This window comes from Melanerpes formicivorus, unplaced genomic scaffold (assembly GCF_026170545.1).
Source record: "Melanerpes formicivorus ecotype bairdi unplaced genomic scaffold, bMelFor1.0.p_v2 SCAF_13, whole genome shotgun sequence".
Lineage (NCBI taxonomy): Eukaryota > Metazoa > Chordata > Aves > Piciformes > Picidae > Melanerpes > Melanerpes formicivorus.
Genome location: NW_027142365.1, coordinates 5535745 through 5554762, shown reverse-complemented (window position 1 = coordinate 5554762; position 19018 = coordinate 5535745). Strand labels below are relative to the sequence as shown.

At 46.0% G+C, this 19018-nt stretch overlaps 1 protein-coding gene across 1 annotated transcript; it reads left to right on the top strand.

The window, feature by feature from the left end:
• The first annotated feature begins 3892 nt into the window (after nucleotides 1–3892).
• LOC137445009 (elastase-1-like) lies at nucleotides 3893–7600 on the top strand. Its single transcript, XM_068146413.1, has 6 exons — nucleotides 3893–4105; nucleotides 4215–4324; nucleotides 5166–5297; nucleotides 5951–6109; nucleotides 6215–6380; nucleotides 7394–7600. Exons 1-6 carry the CDS (start codon nucleotides 3893–3895, stop codon nucleotides 7568–7570), a joined length of 957 nt encoding a protein of 318 aa, XP_068002514.1. The 3' UTR covers nucleotides 7571–7600.
• The last annotated feature ends 11418 nt before the right edge of the window (nucleotides 7601–19018 follow it).

Genomic DNA, 19018 nt, shown 5'->3' with positions numbered 1-19018 from the left:
TTAACATCAAGTTTATTGTCATACCTGCCAGGGACTTCTAATGTACTAGTGAAAGGGCTAATTTAAACCTGATGACCATGAAATGTGGAGTGAGGAAAGAAGGGATGGAGAATTGTATCCTAAGCAATGCAGCTCAAGCAAGGACCAGTCAAAAGGGCCCGAGCAGCAGGCTCAGTGGATATGGCCTCAGATGAGATGTCTCAGCTTTATTCTTTTCCTCATTTAGCATGATTTTCTCACAAAGTAGCCATTTCCACAGAAATGATCCAAGGTCACAGTTCCCCTGTATCGGAGCTGACCCTGAACAGAGGCAGCTGAACACCCAGGGCTCTGAGGACAGGGTTCCAGTACCTTCTGCTACTGCACTCAGGATACTTGCCAAGTGGAGTTTGCCAGTAAAGATTCAGCTGATGTTACTCTGGCCAGGGTCCTTCTAGTTTGTATGTATCCAATGAGCCCAAGAGCACTGCCCTTCCTTCCAGATCTTCTTGTACTCATTTCAGACCAGAGTTCCCATCCCAGGCTCTTCTGTCTCTGTCCAGCAGTGCTGGTGTTGGTTTTTCTCCTGCATGAGAGCACACCTGAAGCTTCTTCGCAAGAGGAATTCTGGTCTTCAGTCCAAAATTGCTTTCTGTACCTCCAAGTGTTCCTCAACTGCTGTCTTCTCAGATGCTTTTGTTGGTTTGGCTGAAATACTAGGCGCTGCAAACATGCTTAACTGAAACTAATCTAGATGGGCATCTCCTCCAGCCAGTTGTAGGCTATTTATCTCGTTCTGTTTCCTTACTATTTAAGGTTAAAGAGAACTTTTCCAGTAAACACACTGGGTGAGATTCTGATGTCATTAATAGTAAGCTTTTCCATTCGTTTCAGGGGAGTTAGGAGTCCCAGTGTTTGCAAAGCTCCATGGCCTGTTTTTGTTCTGAAGCATACACTTTATTCCCTTGTAGAAAAATCACACCCATAACTCTTCAAGAGTTACGAAATCTGTGGGTTCCAATAAACTGCTTTCTAGCACAACAGTTACTTAACTGAAACAAGAGCCTGAATTATGTACTGAGTGTTCTGCAGAGATCAAGCTGCTCTGCTGCTAAAAGTAAATAAACAGGGCAGCATTTCTCCAGACTTATTCTCCCAGTTCTGTGCTGTGCATAAATAAGTTGAATTATTGATGTTTTGCTCCTTTCCCGAGGTTTTCAGTGTAGTCAAATAAATATTGAGAAATCACAGTGTGGAACTACAACTGAACACTCTGAACACTCTGGTCTTGAGCTAACAAGATACTTAATTGCATGCATCTTCTGCACGAATATGTATGCTTAATGACTTTAATAGAGCTATATGACTGCTCAAAACTAATCATCAGTCATTAAACATATTCAAGTGGGCAACATGTTTTGCTACTCAAAGGAGCCCTTTGATTTGATTAGCAGTGTTTTGAATAATTAAGAGCTGAATAAGCCAAGTTCTTCATATAGCACTGAGGAAACTCTGTCAGGTGACAGCACCCAGCTGTACAAGGTTATTCCTGGGAATTGTGTCTTTGCCTGTAACATGGGAGATGGTTTTCATGTTGTGCCTGCTGTGCTCAAAGTTCAGACAAGCTGAGAAGTTTTTACAGGTGTTTCAATTATAAGAGCTTTTGATTTGTATATCCCATCGAGTTTGTCAGTAGCATGTTACCATAATATAAACATTCATTGGCCACAACAGCCCCATGCAGTGCTACAGGCTGGGATCAGAGGGGCTGGAGGGTGGCCAGGCAGAAAGGGACCTGGGGGTATTGGTTGATAGTAGGCTGAACCTGAGCCAGCAGTGTGCCCAGGTGGCCAAGAAGGCCAATGGCCTCCTGGCATCAGGAGCAGTGTGGCCAGCAGGAGCAGGGAGGTCATTCTGCCCCTGTATTCAGCACTGGTTAGGCTAGTGCACCTTGAGTCCTGTGTCCAGTTCTGGGCCCCTCAGTTTAGGAAAGATGTTGAGATGCTGGAATGTGTCCAGAGAAGGGCAACAAAGCCATGTTGCTGAGTTGGTAGAGACTTCTCTCTAATCTGTGTGGGTGGAACGAGAGTGAAGCCAGCCCCCCAGGTTCCTACTACCCACCCTGGTGAAGGCAGCTCCCTGGGAGAAGGAAACACCTTTTTCAGAGCCTGCTCATTCTATCTTCAGTTTGGTTTGGTTTTACTTTTTGTATGTATCTAATTTCATCTCTAAAAAAAAGGCAAGAGTGCCTTCTGTCTGAATAGAGAAACCCTTCTTTGCCTACTGTAAAACCTTTCTTGTGGTACCTGTTGGATCCATCTGTCTGTTAAATAACCAACAAAAGAAATGTCTCAGCTCAAAGCCTGGTCAAAGAATTTTTTACAATCAGCATGGTGGGGGAAATGTGGTAGCCCAACTACTGAGAGCAGGGCAGAGACTCTTTCAGATGCACTGCTGGGGAGGAGCTATAAGAACAGCATGGTTAAAGCGATGAATTGATGGTGTCAAGCAGAAGGATGACAGGCCAAGTAGGATCAGCAGCATGGTAGCTGTGTTTCCTGCTCTTCACCATGGCCTGTGCTCTTTCCTACTGGGAGGGTGCCTGAGCACTGGGCACAGGTTGCCCAGGGTAGTTGTGGAGTTCCTGTCCTGGGAGATACTAAAAACTGTCTGGACCTACCCCTGGGCAATCAGCTCTCAATGGCTCTGCTTGAGCAGGGGAATTGGACCAGATGACCTCCAGGCTTCCAGACTCCACCATTCTGTAATTCTGGGACCTTTCCAACTTCCCAGAGATAGCCCAAGTTTCTTCCAGCTGCAGCATCCCTCTTAGTCATAGCCCAGCTCCCTACCTCCCCGCTGGCCACTGAGAGCCAGCATGTTGGGTCAGGACAAGGAAAAGTTATTCAGCAAGGAAGAGAAAGCAGGAAATGATCCAAAAAAAGGTTCAACATGCCCAGCCAAGACTGAAGCACTCTGAGTGGTTACCCTTCTCCCTGTTTGCTATTGCTCTTTTTAGCTAGTTGACAAAGATCCTGTTGCATGGAGTGGCAGACAGCTGGACTGACAGATAAATGTCTTACAGGGGTCTACAACACTTGCATCAACCCTTGCTAGTCTGAAGTGTTGGCTTCTTGAGCCTGCTTTGGTTTTGACATGATCTGAGAGCACTCCAAATTTATCAGGCTATTAATGACTTTTTTTTTTGCTTTATGGCCCTGTGGGAACTGTGCAGTCTGGAGCTGTTTGTTTAACCTTGAGCTCTGCCTCAAAGAGTTCACTGTTCCCACCTTTTATTTTTTTTTCCATCTAGGGGAAGTTTTTGATCAGTTTAATAAGTTAGGAGTGTAGATAAATAGTATTGATCACCAATTCAGACACAGCTTCTTATCAGGTATTTTAGCATAAAAAGACTTTTTTTGGGGGGTGGGGGAGGTAAAATGCTACCACTTCACCTAAAGATGTTTCAGTTTCTGGTTTTCCTTACTTGCCTGGGTGAGTTGCAGCTGAAATATTAGAGATGGGGAAGAATGAACCACTCAGCTTCTATGTGGTGCAGATTAGATCTTACCCATAATTTTTTTCACTATAGTTACTGCCCTAGGGCAAAACCTAATGTGGACACAACTGCTCTGGCTGGAAGCTTTTGTCTGTGCTGTGAGAACAAGATCTCCATGAGAAATATCTGGTAGTTCTCTGAGGGAGGGGAGTGGAAACCTCAACCCTGAAAGATAGGCGATTTAGGTTGGTGCACAACCACCTGGCAGTTAGGGTGGGGTTGTAGGGAGTATGGGAAACAAGTCAGTGTACATGAGAGCTTTTGCTGGTAGTTTTCAACCATGGAGATTTTTAAAGACAGCCTCCAGGATGGAGAGCAATCACAGTGTCACCACGTGCAAGTCTCAACCACTGGATGTTTCAGGCTTGCTTAGCTGGTTGCCCCGCACAGCACGAGGCTGTCGCTGGCAGTAACCCACGGTCACTGATGCTCTTTAGGAACCCACATGACAAACTGTGCACCTTTTCTTTCTCTGGAAGTCCCCTAAGGGATGGTCTTCAAAAGGATGTACTGGCGGGACGAGTAATTGGAGGCCACGAGGCCAAACCACACAGCTGGAAGTGGCAGGTAATTCCGGCATCTTATACTGACAGCTTTCGCTGTCCAAAGCCACACACGTCATTCCTGCAGAGGCACAGCATGGCTTGGATGTGAAATGTGTTGTTGTTTGATGCAGGTATCGCTCCAGATTGCCTACAGTGACTCCCCAGGGTACTACGCTCACATTTGTGGTGGAACCCTTATCAGTGGCCAATGGGTCCTGACTGCAGCCCATTGCCTCAGCATGTGAGTAGGACAAAAAACACTGATAGTTCTGTTCTATCCCTCATTCTTGCTGCAGATGGGAGCCAGACCCTTCTCATCCTCTGAGCTCCCCTTCTGGTACCAATCCTTGCACAGCTGGACACTTTGCTGCACACTTAATCAAGGGAACTGGAAAACTCTGTTTGCTTTAGCCTTGATTTTACATATTAATTGCTGACTTCCTGGGAGTGGAAATCAAGCTGATTGCTGATTTGCATAAGAGGAGGTGTATTTGCATGAGCATGAACATTTGCATGTTGAGGAACCTCCACAGAGCTGGAAAGACTGAACAAAAGGCACTTCCTCACTCACAATTTGCTCTGCAGCATGTCCAGTGTGCACCACCTAAACAACAGTGTGCCACCAGCAAGCCAGCACTCCTCTTTAATTACTTATGCCTGTGGTGAGTGTGCTTACAGTAAAGTGTAACAAGCTGATCCTTAACCTGTTTCAGACAGATGCAAAGATGCAAAAGGAATGTTCTTGTTCAAGACCAAGCTCAGCACTGTTTGCTGATGCTGCACCTTCGCTCACTTCACCAGCAAACTGCAGGCAGCATTCACCTAATTCATCAGAGCATTTATGGACTCCTGGAATCCTAGAATCACTCAGATTGGCAAAGACCATTGAGTTCATCAAGTCCAGCTGTAGCTACAGTCCATTGAAAATCCTCTGGTGGGAGGTGGAATGATTACACTGGTGCAAGGTCTCAGTGGTGCAGGAATTACACTGCAGAGCTAGCAGTGGGGAGTGGTGTGGGTTTTTTTTGCAACCCATTTACATTTCATTTATATTCATCACATATTCTCTGCTTCATTTTCAGGCCTCCAGGAACAAGCTATCGAGTGGCTCTGGGTGAGCACAGTCTCTTGGAGGAGGAGGGCACCGAGTACTATATTGATGTGGATAGAATCTTCATTCATGATGGCTGGAATCCCAGTGAGATTGACAAGGGGTAATTATTCTGAAGGGCTGAAGGGTACTTGGCACCCTGCCACACTAGCATTTATGAGTATATTCAGCCCAGTCCCCAGTGAGGCTGGATTTGTGGGAAGCACTGCAAGATGATGCAGTGGAGATTTCCCAGATGGCCATCTCTTGTGGAAGTGTTACAGGGTGTCTGTGTGGGTGACCTCAGCCCTGTTTTGCCCAAGATGGGGGAACAAGAGGGCTTGCAGATGGATCCAGGATATGCAGCAGATTCAAAGGCTTGCCAGCAGTCACACCACTGTTTGCATCTGCTAAAGCTGCCAGCAAGGAAATGCTGAAGCACTGTCCTAAATCAGAGGCATGCCTGCCCACCCAGAGTCCACTGAAATTCACCTTGAGGCTGGTGAATTTCTCTCCTGCAAGGGAGAAAGAGATTTTGGGGTTGGGGGTGGGGGTGGTGAACCCTTTGGCAGTCCATACCATGGCCTCTTCTCTCTTAATTGCTCACATTTTCCTGTGATAGCCAGAAGGAATAATTAATGATGTTTGCAGTGTGCTTGTCTATCCTTGCCAGAGGCTAGAGACCTGTATAAGGGGTGAGATTTGAGTGAGGAATATCTGCTTTATGACTAATTGAGGATTTGCAGTAAAGACTCTTTTACCTGTATCTCATTTCAGCTATGACATTGCCCTGCTGCACCTCGAATCTTCTGCCTATGCCAATGGGTTTGTTGAGATGGGAGTGCTTCCACCTCAAGGAGACATTTTGCCTGATTACTATCCCTGCTATGTTACTGGATGGGGGTTGGTTAGTGGTAAGCAAGGGGGGAAGGAGGAGTTTTGAGGGTCCCTCCTGTTTTTAGAGGGGCTACCATGCAGGTAAGGCTGCACGAGGCAGGGTGCAGGCTTCCTTCCTCAGCCACTGGAGCTCCTGGACCAAAGCCTCACCCTTTCTTTGCTAGCTGATGGCATCAGTGCTGACAGACTGCAGGAGGTGATGCTGCCAGTGATTGGCTATGAGATCTGCTCCCAGGAGGGCTGGTGGGGTTCTCAAGTAAAATCCACTATGATCTGTGCAGGTGGAGATGGCACAAGGGCTGGATGCAGTGTAAGAGCTGTTATTATCTGAGGACTTTCAAACTCCCCCCCTTTTCTCTTTCCTCCCTATATGACCTTGCTATTGCTTCAGCTGGGATTTGTTTCTGCCATTTCTTCACCTGCTGCAATAGCTCTTCTGCAAATCCTGGTCCCTTTGCTGCCTTCTGCTGAATATCTAAACCAGAGTGCTCCACATCCCACCAACCAGCCAGCAGAGAGAAAACTCCCAAATCCTCAGAGTGCATCTTCTGATTTTGAGAGGAGATTTGCCCTTTATTCCAGCAGCATATCCCATTGACCAGATCCTGGGGGCTACTAGGTTGAGACTTAGGCAGTTCTTTCTGCCCTCATCCAAAGGGTAAAGCTGTGTAAGACTTCCATCTTACCACTCTTCCAATGTTACTGTCGTGTTTCATCATCAAGGAGACTTGACAGGGTGCTTGGTTGCATGGTTTAGTCGATTAAGTGGTGTTGGATTAGTTGATAGGTTGGATGTGATGATCTTGAAGGTCTCTTCCAACCTCGTCTGGTCTGGTCTATTATTCTATTCTATTCTATTCTATTCTATTCTATTCTATTCTATTCTATTCTATTCTATTCTATTCTATTCTATTCTATTCTATTTCATAGTTTCATAGTTTCATAGTTTCATAGTTTCATTCAGGGTTGGAAGGGACCACAAGGATCATCTAGTTCCAACCCCCCTGCCATGGGCAGCGACACCCCACACTAGATCAGGCTGGACAGAGCCTCATCCAGCCTGGGCTTAAACACCCCCAGGGATGTTCTGTTCTATTCTATTCTATTCTATTCTATTCTATTCTATTCTATTCTATTCTATTCTATTCTATTCTATTCTATTCTATTCTAGGCTAGGCTAGGCTAGGCTAGGCTAGGCTAGGCTAGGCAGTGCTCCCCCATGCAAGTCACTTTTCTTCTTCCCAGCCTCTCAGTTCTACCCAGTCATTCCTCAGGTGCTCAGATACTTTATCTCAACATGTTCCACTCCTTCCTCTGACCCAGGGGGACTCTGGGGGTCCTCTCAGCTGCTACAGAGATGATCACTGGGAAGTCCATGGGATTGTCAGTTTTGGGCTTGCTCCTTACTGTAACATCTACAAGAAGCCAACAGTCTTCACACATGTGTCAGCCTACGTGGACTGGATCTACAGCGTAAGTCACTTAGTGCCTGCAAGGTAGCCTGGTGCATCTCCCATGAGGACAAGACAGCACCAGAGGAATTGGAGTCTTTGATTTACTAAACCTTTAGGAGTTGAATGGGGAGATCTAGGAAGGCCTAAATTCAGGATATTTGATGGTACCTCTGCACTAGTCAAATAATTTTAAGGAAGGAGCTGCCACCTTGGAGTGGATATGCTCTGCTGAAGACCATGAACAAAATTCAAGCCGAACAGGAACTGTCCAAACAGTGACCATTACCATTCACCCAGACAAAACCTTACTGCAGAAAACCATTAGCTGCTGCTGAGGGCAAATGCAGCAAACATAAAGCATCTCTACAGATGCTGTACTGTGCACTCTCAGCTTTACATCTGGTAATGAGCAATGAGCTTTTTGCTCCCAGAAATGATGTCTGGCACAAGGAACAGCCATTTCCCAGGCACAGGGCATGGTTTTGTGAAAATGCTGCTGTAAAACACAGGGCCTGCTGGAAAGAAAAGTGGGGAGAGGTATTTTAAATCACTGCAAGGAAGAAGGAGGCTATGAAGCTTTGTGGGTGAGAACAGGTTGCTAGAGCTGTCCCAGCTGGAAAGAAGCCCTTCTTCAGACCACTTTCATGGGATGGAGACATGTGTTATTCTCACTCTCTACTGAATTAACCTCTTTTGTTTTCCAGACTATGGAGGAAAATGGGGGTTTCTAGAGAAGAATCAACTGGTGCTCAAATATGAGAAGGGCTAGAATGAAGAAGCATTTCTGCTCCTCAACCCTTCTTTCATCTCTTTGGGCTGTTAGTTGCAAGGTTTGGCTAAGAGTGTAATAAATTATCAGTGATTGCCACCAATGATCCATTGCTGTGTTTGTACTGGTGCAGACCCAGGCACCAGGGAAGGAGGCTGCAGCAAGTGACACAGCTTGTCATGACAATATAAAGTGATGACTCTGTCCTTTACCTGGGGCTGGGTTGAAGGCTGCAAGCACAACTCTTTAGGGCTGTCATTTTGGCACCAAAACCACCCTGCAGAAAATCACCACAATGAGGTTTTCTGCTGAGGGATCTCATAGGGATAAACCCACCAGCAGCAGGGGTGGTCAGCAGAGCAATGATGTGACATTTCTGGGCATGAGTATGAGCTGGGGGAAGAGTGGCTGGAGACCAGACCTGCAGAAAGGGTTCTAGAGGTGCTACTTGACAGCAGAGTCGATGTGACTCAGCAGTGTGTCCTGGCAGCTAAGAGGATAAATTGCATCTTGAGGTACATCAAACACAGCATGACCAGCCAGAAGATGTGATTTTCCTGCTGTATTCAGTGTAAATGTGGCCTCAAATTTATGGAGTCCAACCATGGACCCTACTCTACCAGGTCTACCACTAAGCCACATCCCCAAGCACTACATCCACACACCTTTGAAACACATCCTGGGATGCTCACTCAACCACTGCCCTGCGCAGCCTGTTCCAATGCCTGACAACCCTTTCAGTGAAACAAAAATGGTAATGTCCAGCCTCAACCTCCCCTGGTGCAGTTTGAGACCATTCCCTCTTGTTTTATCACTAGTTACTTGAGAGAACAAGCAACACCCACCTCACAACAACCTCCATTCAGGTAGTTGTAGAGAGTGATATGTGATAAGGTCTCTCCTCAGCCTCCTTTTCTCCAGACTAAACAACTCCAGTTGCCTCAGCTGCTTCTCACAAACCCTGTTCTTTAGGCCCTTCACCAGCTTAGTTGCTCTTCTCTGGACGTGCTCCAGCACCTTGACATCTTTCTTTTATCGAGGTGCCCAAAACTGAGCACAATACTCAAAGTGTGGCCTCACCAATGCCATGCAATGCAGGATTTTTGCCACACACCCCTCTTTTCTTTGTTTTGCAATGCCCTTTCCTTCTTCCCAAGAGCCACTAGAGGGCATTGACAAACCAAAGCAATATGCAATCCACTTGTCGCCAGCAAATAAAGAGGTCTTCTGGGCCAAGAATGATAAAATGGAAGCCTTGCACTCTGTCCTTGTTGTTTGCTCATAGACAGACAGATAAGCTGTGACACACAGGAGCTGCTTTGCACTGCTGTTGCCCAGAGGTCTGACTTGCAAACAGATAAATCTTCCTTATTGCAGCAAGTGCAACCGAAAACGAAACCAGAAGCGTTCAGGCTTGTGAAGGAGTGGAGTCCCAGCTGTATTTTTAGCTCTCTGCTTTATTGGACTGCACTTGGCAGTGTCTCCTGGCTGCTCAGTAGTTTGGCAACTCTCCTCTTTTGACAAGTTAAAACCTTGAATCTCTTCTTTCCTGTCCCTTCAAATTACTGAATGGTTCTTGCTCCTTTCAAGACAGCATTTGTGACTTCTGCTGCTTTATCAGGTTCAAGTATCTAACTTCTCCTGAAAGAGCCTGGATCTGTTAGGCTCAGTGATGGAGTAATGTCCCTTGTAAGAGCGCCTGAAACATGCAGGCATCTGAGATCTTGGCCTGGCTGTATTCAAGATTTTCCCTTTGAGTTTCAGAAGGCATTAAAAAGACACAGATCAAAGGGTTTGGGAAGTGAGATTTATTTTTTTTCTTAAGCCACTCCCAAAAATTATTCTGATGAAGTTAAGTGCTCAGAGTGCCTGGTGGTTTTGCAGTGCCTGATGCCTGGGTTGGGGGAGCCTATCTCTGTGTGCTTGTTGCATGGGCCATGGAGGGTTTTGGGGATGTCACAGAGAATCCCAAATCCTCCATCCCTGGGAACTACTGGGGAGGTTGCTGCTCCCTGGGCCAGAAGCACTCTGGGACACTGTTAGCAATTTATTGAGCATGCATGTGCCTCACTACCACCCAAAACACTACAGCCATCCTCTGTTCACTCCTGGATGAAGAGGCTGTCCTTGCCCCTGCCTGCAGCCATGCACCTGCCCCTGGTCTCCACAAGGTAGCTGTGGCCATCGGGGGTTTGAAACCTCTTGTCACAATGTGCTCTGAAAGCCAGGCTGGACAGTGCTCCTTTAAGTTCTTCCTCTGTGTGAGCAAGGCCTGGTCCTGTTCCTGCAACAGCCAGGAGGAGGAACATCAGGCTGCATGACCAGGAGCAGGAGACAGCCTGAGACATACAGCTCTAATTCAGGGCCATTATCACGTCCCTGGTGCCAAGACAAGTTATTCTTTCCACATTTTGATGACAGGAACAGCTTGTGCTGCTCAGCCATGATTTATTGCGTAGGATGAGAGGAAGCTGATAGCCTGGCAGCACACGGACGGGGTGCGTGTGCTTCTCCTGTGCCTCATTTACCTCTCGCTGTCCAAGAGGCTTGCTAGAGCTACTTGTACCTCAGTGCTGCCAGGCAAAGCTGTGATCCCAGGGGCACACCTCGGGAAGCCTGTGAAAAATGGCATGCTCCTCTCAGGTTCTACTGTGTGAGGATACTGAGTGTCACAGCCATCTAATACCCAGTGCTGCTGGGAAAGCACAACTGGGCACAGCACTCTAATGTTCATACCTAGTGTTCCCATCATTTTCCCCAAATCTAGGTGGTGAGGATGAAGCTAAACCAGGGAATGAACTAGATTCTGGGAAACTGATTCTTCCTGCACTGTTAGGGGGGGCAGAAAAAGGAGACAACTGCAGCAACAGGAGACTTAGCTCCTGAGGCTGATCCTACTAAGTGTAGGGTGCTCAGCTGAGGTGTAAAGAGTGGCTACAGTGTCTTGAGCTATTTAGGGAGACAAGGCTGTAGATGTGAAACACAGCTTGGGAGTGCAGGGATCAAATACAGCGGTTAGTGCCATTAGGAGTGTCTGAGGACATCCCATCTTATCCCATTCTGCCATATCAAAGGGACATAGCTCTCCTGAGGTTCTTTGTTATCTCCACCAGCCCCATGGAGATGTCTTCATACTCTGGAGCATCTCAACTGGGCCAAAACACAAAAGAGCTGGGGAGTTTTAAAGCCACACAGGCATAAGGTCAACTTCAGTCACACTAGAGCTGAACAGAAGTGTTCTGGATATAGATACTTCATCCAAATCCTACCCTGGGGCTGCTATGGTTTTTCAGAATAACCCTCAAAATCTGTAGCTGAAATTGTACCTTCACCCAGCCATTCCCTTGATCACTTGCAGACAAAAACTGGTGGGGATTTGGGAGGGGGATTTGGGACTATGACTAACAACCAGAATGGGCTCCCTTTCCTCCTGACAGATATTCAGCTTTCATTACTAGCAAGCTCTTTGGGATGCTTTGACTATGAAATGCACTTAAGGACCTTTCAGTTCTCATCACTAGTGACTCCAATGTAGTAGCCAAGTGTTTATTTCCAGAGGAGTGCAATAGGTGATAGTTTCCTAACCAGGGTATCTCATCAGGTTTATTTTGGAGGAAGATCATTTTATGTTATTCCCCCTGGTGGCAGGGTTCTCCTGTAATTTTTAACCCTGGTGTGTGGCTCTTGCAATATCCAGGGAATTGGGCCCCCAGGTCATGCTGAGCCTTTCTGTCACCTTGGCTGCACCAACCTGAAAGTCTTCACTGTCTCCATGCTCATGCCGAAGTATTTCCGCTCTACTGGTCACAGATATTCATGCTTTGGCAGGGTTCATACACTTCCTGATGAAATGGAGTCAGAGCATGTCCAGCTACAGGTGTTTTGGTCCCTCACTCAGCTTCCCTGGCCAAAGTGTAGGTGTATCTATGAGAGGTTTTTGAGCACTTACCTTCAGAAGATGGTTTCCACCAGCTGCGGATGTGTGTGCCATGCCAGTCATGGAGACACATCTGAGCCCCAGGACATCCACACCTCTCCTTTAGACCCTTTGGAAAAGAAGATGGGGGGGGGGGGGGTTAGAACTAGATGGTCTTCAAAGCCCCTTCCAACCCAAATCATTCTGTAATTTTATGATTTAAGTCTTGCTTTATTTTGTTTTTTTGTTGTTAATATGATATCTTAGTGAGACACATGGTGCCTCTGGTCCCACAGACGACAGGTGCTGCCCGAGAGCTAGGTGGCCACCCCAGAGGATGGGAGAAGGAGGCAGCTGCCCAGTAGATGGCAATACTGCCATTCAGCAGCAGGCTTAGCGGTGTTAAACAGGCTGGTGGCAATGTGTGGATTAAGCAGCATTGCAGACTCCTCTGGTCATAGCTGTGAAGGAGAAAACTTAGTTCTCTCGAATAACAGCTTGCCTGAAGTGTCCTGTCAGCCAGAGCTCTGGCAAAGGAGGAATTTTTGCAGGGGAAAAAAACACTGAAGCAAGAATATCTGCATTTATTCAGTGCATTTAGCAACATCCATTTCTCCAGACACTAAGGTCTCACATCTCCTCCAGAGACAATGATATCAGAGGGGCCCTCACATGGGGCAGAAATCAAACTCCTTTAATTCTAGTGTGTAATGTGGGTTGATTTGGTGGAGAGGACACTTACTGACAGTGCAATGAAGATTTCTGTGGTGTTTCTGTGGTGTGGTATCAGCACAGGTTGAGAGTATTGGGGTTGTTCACCCTGGAGAAGAGAAGGCTCCAGGGAGACCTTAGAGCAGCCTCCCAAAGGAGGCCCACGGGAAAGCTGGGGAGGGACTCTTCATCAGGGAGTGCAGTGATAGGGGTAATGGTTTCAAACCTGGGATACTTCTGTGCTCTTTGCAGAGGACCTGGGACAATTTTATTCTCTGCAGTGTTCAGCCACACAGTGAAAATCTGCCTTTTTCTTCTATCAACCAGACAAGTGAGGAGAAAATGTGCTTCCTCCCAACGCTTCTGCCTCCAAAGCAGACACAAGCCCTTCCATGCCCTGTGGAAATGCCCCCGTTGCTGCAGAGCCAACACCTCTGCCCTCACCTTGCCCTCGAGCCTCCAGGTTGTTTTTTCCTCGTTGGAGATAAAGTCCATCCTGCCTATCATTTTATAGCATTTCCTGACGAGAAGAGTCCTCGGGTACCTCATTCCCACCCGGCGCCAGGTCTGGAGGAGCCTGGCGTCAGGTCCTGTCCACATGCCCGGCAGCCGTGGGCTGGTCGGGTGACTCATCCCTGTTCCAGAGGCTGCTCCACCACCTGCAGAGAAAGGCTTTTCTCTTCTGGGAGCTGAGCACAGGGTTCAGCTCTTGGAGGCATCTGAAAACGAAACGAAAACGGGCGAGGAGTAATTCTGTGCCTCTGGGTGTTACAAGCACGGTGCACAGGGTGGCTGTGTGAAGGGGGGGGAGGAAAATCAATGACGATAAAGAGGGTGATGAAGTCCTGAACAAGGTGGGGAGTGCACAGCAGGGTTTAATTGGGGTCAATGAAGCGCCAGTTCCCAGTTATGGGAAGGAGCACCACTGCCTGCTGTCAAATGAGGTGTGAGTCCCAGCTCTGCATCACCTGATTGGGGTATGTCTGTCCTGGTGTCTGCAAGAAAGTCAGCTGGCCTCAACCCTGCCATGGCCAGGGAGCAGACTGAGGGTTGCATCTGGTTTCACCACTTTAAGATGCAGCCCTGTGAAAACGTAGTGGCTATGGCTTTAATGCCAGCACCTTGCCAAAGGACGATCTCCAAACAGCCAGGAAAACTCATCCAGGGCGTCTCCTGCCTCGCTTTTCAATGCAAACCTGAACTCCTCTTGGCACAGAGAGCCCATGATAAATTCTGCCCCTGCAGTACTGTGTCCAGCTCTGGGGCCTCTAACATAAGAAAGACACAGTCCTGTTGCAGTGGGTCCAGAGGAGGGCCCACAAAGGTGATCAGGGGGTTGAAACATCTCTTCTAGTAAGACAGGTGGAGAGTTGGAGTTGTTCAGCCTGGAGAAGAGAAGGCTTCAGGGAGACCTTATAGCAGCTTTCCAGTACTTAAAGGAAGCCTACAGAAAAGATGAGGACAGACTTTTTAGCAGGGAGTGTAGGGATAAGACAAAGGGTGATGATTTTAATCTGAAAGAGGGTAGATTTGGATTGAAGAAACTCTTTACAGCAAAGTTGGTGAGGCACTGAAACAGGTTGCCCAGAGAAGTTGTGGATGCCCTCTCCCTGGAGCCAGGCTGCGTGGGGCTTTGAGCAACCTAGCCTAGTGGGAGGTGATCCTGCTCAGCAGGGTTGGAGCTAGATAGTCTTCAAGGTCCCTTCCAGCCCAAAGTATTCTATGATGATTCTATGGTTCCTCCTGAAGATTCCCATGCTAAAAGCTGGTTTATGGGATTCAGCACTTCAGGGCTGTTCCATCACCATTCTTTGGGGGTGGTGGGTCCTGGGGCTATGATGCCATTTGTTGGGGAAGAGCACCAAGTCATCACTGTGAGCATAAAACCTACAAGTATGATGGCTGGAGCTGTATGCCCCTCCCAGTCAGAAAATACTTAATGTAAGAGGAAATTACTGGCATAAACTCCATAGGAGGAAAAAAAAAACCCAACTACATCCAGACACATCCTCCTGGGAGCAGAAGCTGGGGCTGGGCTTCAACCACACTTTGCAGAGCAGCCACAGACAGGACTCTTTTCAATATTGCTGCTTTTATGGCTGAGAAAATAGTTTGCAACAAATAGTTTATTCAATTAATTGAGCTTCTCTGCTCCAGGGGCAGATGGCAACTGTTAGAAATGGATTCCCAATGGAAAATGAGACAATGGCATTGTTGGGCCAATTTCCCTTGCTTTCAGGTCAATGCCAATGGTTATGATTTATGCCTGTGCTATCGAATGCAAGCCCATGGGGCAGGTATGCATTTCCCCAGCCAGGTTTCTGGGCCTGATTTGTCTTTGCACCACAGGCTGGATCACATCCTCACCCTCTCCTTATTTCCCTGTCTTGACCAGCACCAAGTATATTCTCTCTGCTTTCCCCCAAAAGCACAAAATCATGGTGATGCTCCTTCTTAGCTGCATCCTTCCAATCCCAAAGGGCCCATGGGCTGACAAGAAATGGTTTGTAGCCCACAAGGGAGGGAAGTTTCCAGAGATTCCCAAGATTTCTTCTATATGCCCTTCAGCTATGGGGATACTTCCACCATCACCTCTTCCATCATCTCATGGTGACGGGCAGCCACCATTCACAAGCCAAGCAACCTGAGGGAGCAGAGATAGACCCCATCATAGGCACTCCATTAGGCCCCAGTCTGGGGACAGACCCTACAGCTGGTTTCCTACTATGGGACTGGCTCCATGCTGGCACTCACTTTTCCAGGCTCCCCCTATGCCTTTTCTCCATGAGTTTGTCCTTCCCTGGGGTGTTTTTGTGGGACTGAGAAAAGCAACAGGGGTTGCCAAGCTCAGGAGAAGCCTCTTGGAGGACACCAGTCTGGGACAAGGGCTGCTCCTACCCTTGGAGGATGCTCCCACCTTGGTATTTGTTGTGGAAACCCTGGGGCACCTATTAGCTTAAAAAAGAGACCAAAAAGGCTAAAAACAAGCAAAAAAGGGACAACTGCAACAAAGTGCAGTGTACACAACATAGAATCATAGAATCAATACGGTTGGAAGAGACCTCAAAGATCAAGTCCAACCTGCCACCCAACAACTCATGACTACTAAACCATGGCACCAAGTGCCACATCCAATCCCCTCTTGAACACCTCCAGTGATGGTGACTCAACCACCTTCCTGGGCAGCCCATTCCAATGGCTAATAACTCTTTCTATGAAGAACTTCTTCCTAACATCCAGCCTAAACCTCCCCTGGTGCAGCTTGAGACTGTGTCCTCTCAATCTGGAGCTGGTTGTCTGGGAGAAGAGATCAAGCCCCTCCTGGGTACAACCTCCCTTCAGGAAGTTGTAAAGAGCAGTAAGGTCTCCCCTGAGCCTCCTCTTCTCCAGGCTAATCAACCCCAGCTCCCTCAGCCTCGCTTCATAGGGCTGTGCTCCAGACCTCTCCCTAGCCTCACTTCCCTTCTCTGCACACATTCAAGAGTCTCAATATCCTTCTTAAACTGAGGGGCCCAGAACTGGACACAGTACTTAAGGTGTGGCCTAACCAGTGCTGAGTACAGGGGCAGAATGACTTCCCTGCTCCTGCTGGCCACACTATTCCTGATGCAGGCCATCATCATCCTCCTCCTGGCTTTTGAGCCACAGTAAAGAATAAAGGTGGCAAAGGTGCTGCCATACTCCAACAAAATTCTTTTTATTGAAAGTGTAATGGAAATTTCTTCATATTGCTTTGATGAAATGAGAGACAGCAGCTGTAGACAAATATGCTTTTTCTTTCCTTTTTTTTTTATAAACAAATGCAAATGGATAAGGTAAAAATAAAGCTTTTTTTTTTTTGTTTGTTTTCTTTCCTTTTTAACTTGTACCTTTAAGCAACATAATCACAATATATACACAAAGGAAGCTAAAATAAAGCTATGTTGAAACCGAAGCGTTTCAATCAAATACATTAGATAATTACAGATTGTGTCAATAAATACCCAGTCCTCAAACTGTTTTAACAGGCAACTTTGTACACAGATACCAAGAAGAGAAAACAAAACAAAACAAAATATATATATTTACAAGTCAGTGCCTGGGGGAGGGGATGAAAACAAAATAATAGGGGGGAGGGGGGGGGAAAATCTTTTATTTTCATTGTTTTTTGGCACCAACACAAATAAAAAGAATAAATTATGAACAACAAAAAAATAATAATCCACAAAGGCAGGAGTCCATCCCCGTCATTCATTAAAAACAACAAGTGTGTGGGGAGATATATATATATATATATAAAAAATATAAGCCTATATTTTATACACACAAAGATAGATATATAAAATATAAGCCTATATTTTACACACAAAGATATATATAAGCCTATATTTTATACACACAAATATATATATAAAGTATAAGCCTATATTTTACACACACAGATATATACAAAATATAAGCTTATATTTTATACACACATAGATAGATATACAAAATATAAGCCTATATTTTATACACACACAGATAGATATATAAAATATAAGCCTATATTTTATACACACACAGATAGATATATAAAATATAAGCCTATATTTTATACACACACAGATAGATATATAAAGTATAAGCTTATATTTTATACACACACAGATAGATATATAAAGTATAAGCCTATATTTTATACACACATAGATAGATATATAAAGTATAAGCCTATATTTTATACACACATAGATAGATATATAAAATATAAGCCTATATTTTATACACATAAAGATATATATAAAAAATATAAGCCTATATTTTATACACATAAAGATATATATAAAATATAAGGATATATTTTGTATATATTTTTAATATATCTAAAATATAAGGCTATATTTTATATATATATATATATATATATGCAGAGAGACCTAGGAATGTTACCAAATATATTAGTGCCAATAAATAGAGACCAGTACCAGACTTCCAACTGTCAGTATCTGTGATGCAGTCTGAAGGACAGAGACTACCACCTAGGAGATAGCTAAAGGGGATATTTTTTTGTCCAAAAAATGACAACAACAACAAATAATAATAATAATAATTATATATATATATATATCTCCAGGAAATCCTCCATCTGCCAGTAGTATTCCTACAGTTGCCCTCCTGCCCGGTGGGGAGGTCCCCGGAGGCAATGCTTTGTGGGAGGATGCAGTGGTGAGCGTGGGGTGAGCCACCCAGCCCCTCACGACCGTGGTGGGTCAGCTTCTCTTCCCAGTTGACCAATACCAGAGAAGATGGTTAATTAAATAATAGTAACAACGATTAAAAAATCCCAAACAACCCAGCCTTGGCCATACTTGTGCACCAGATGTTTCCTGAATTGCCAGCAGGTTTGCACGAGGCACCTGTGGAGCAGCAGGTACCCAGAAGCACCATCCCTGTCACAGCTCGGCCGGTGGAAAAACCCTCAAATAGATGACTCATGGGAATTTTTTCACCCCTATTTGGGTGGCTCTGCAGCCAAGGAGCTCCCACAGCAGTGGGGCTGGGGGCTGCTCCTGGTGCCAGTAATGCCAGGCATCATTCCCATCACCACACTTCACCTTTTCCAAGTGCAGATTTCAAGCTGGAAGGTTTTAAAGTCGTTTGGGTTTGTTCCTCACACTGCTGGCACAGGCACTTCGCGTACCACTGACGTACAGACTTCACGGTCGCTTACGCCTCGTGGCCAAACAGTGTCATGTTCTTGGACTGATTTCAATAGCAAAAGGCCAAGAGGGCCTCTAATATCCTTCCTAAACATGATTTCCTCTCATTTTAAAAAAACCCAAAGCTTTCAAGTCTTTCAGCTTTGTCTCGAGGCGTTACTTTTTCTTCCCTCTAAAACCATACTCAAAGGGATAAACAATCCAATAATCTTCCTATCCATCTTGCCTATATATTTTAAAAAATAGTATAAATGGTCTTACCCACCAGATTTTGGAGCTGCAGTGCTCTCAACACTGGGGAATCCCAAGGAGCACGTGTTGAGGAGCACGAGCAAAGTGTCGCTGTTGTTGGCTTTGCTCTCCGACACCCCCACCATTAATGGTTCCTCTGCACATTCCAGGCACCATAATTGATCA

What these genes read in the sequence shown, in the direction of transcription:
- LOC137445009 (XM_068146413.1), top strand. Translation starts at nt 3,893, where the DNA reads ATGTTTCAGGCTTGCTTAGCTGGTTGCCCCGCACAGCACGAGGCTGTC. An exon ending in GCAGCCCATTGCCTCAGCAT is followed by an intron (nt 4,325 to 5,165) that starts GTGAGTAGGACA and finishes CTTCATTTTCAG; the next exon opens with GCCTCCAGGAACAAGCTATC. An exon ending in AAGCAAGGGGGGAAGGAGGA is followed by an intron (nt 6,110 to 6,214) that starts GTTTTGAGGGTC and finishes CCTGGACCAAAG; the next exon opens with CCTCACCCTTTCTTTGCTAG.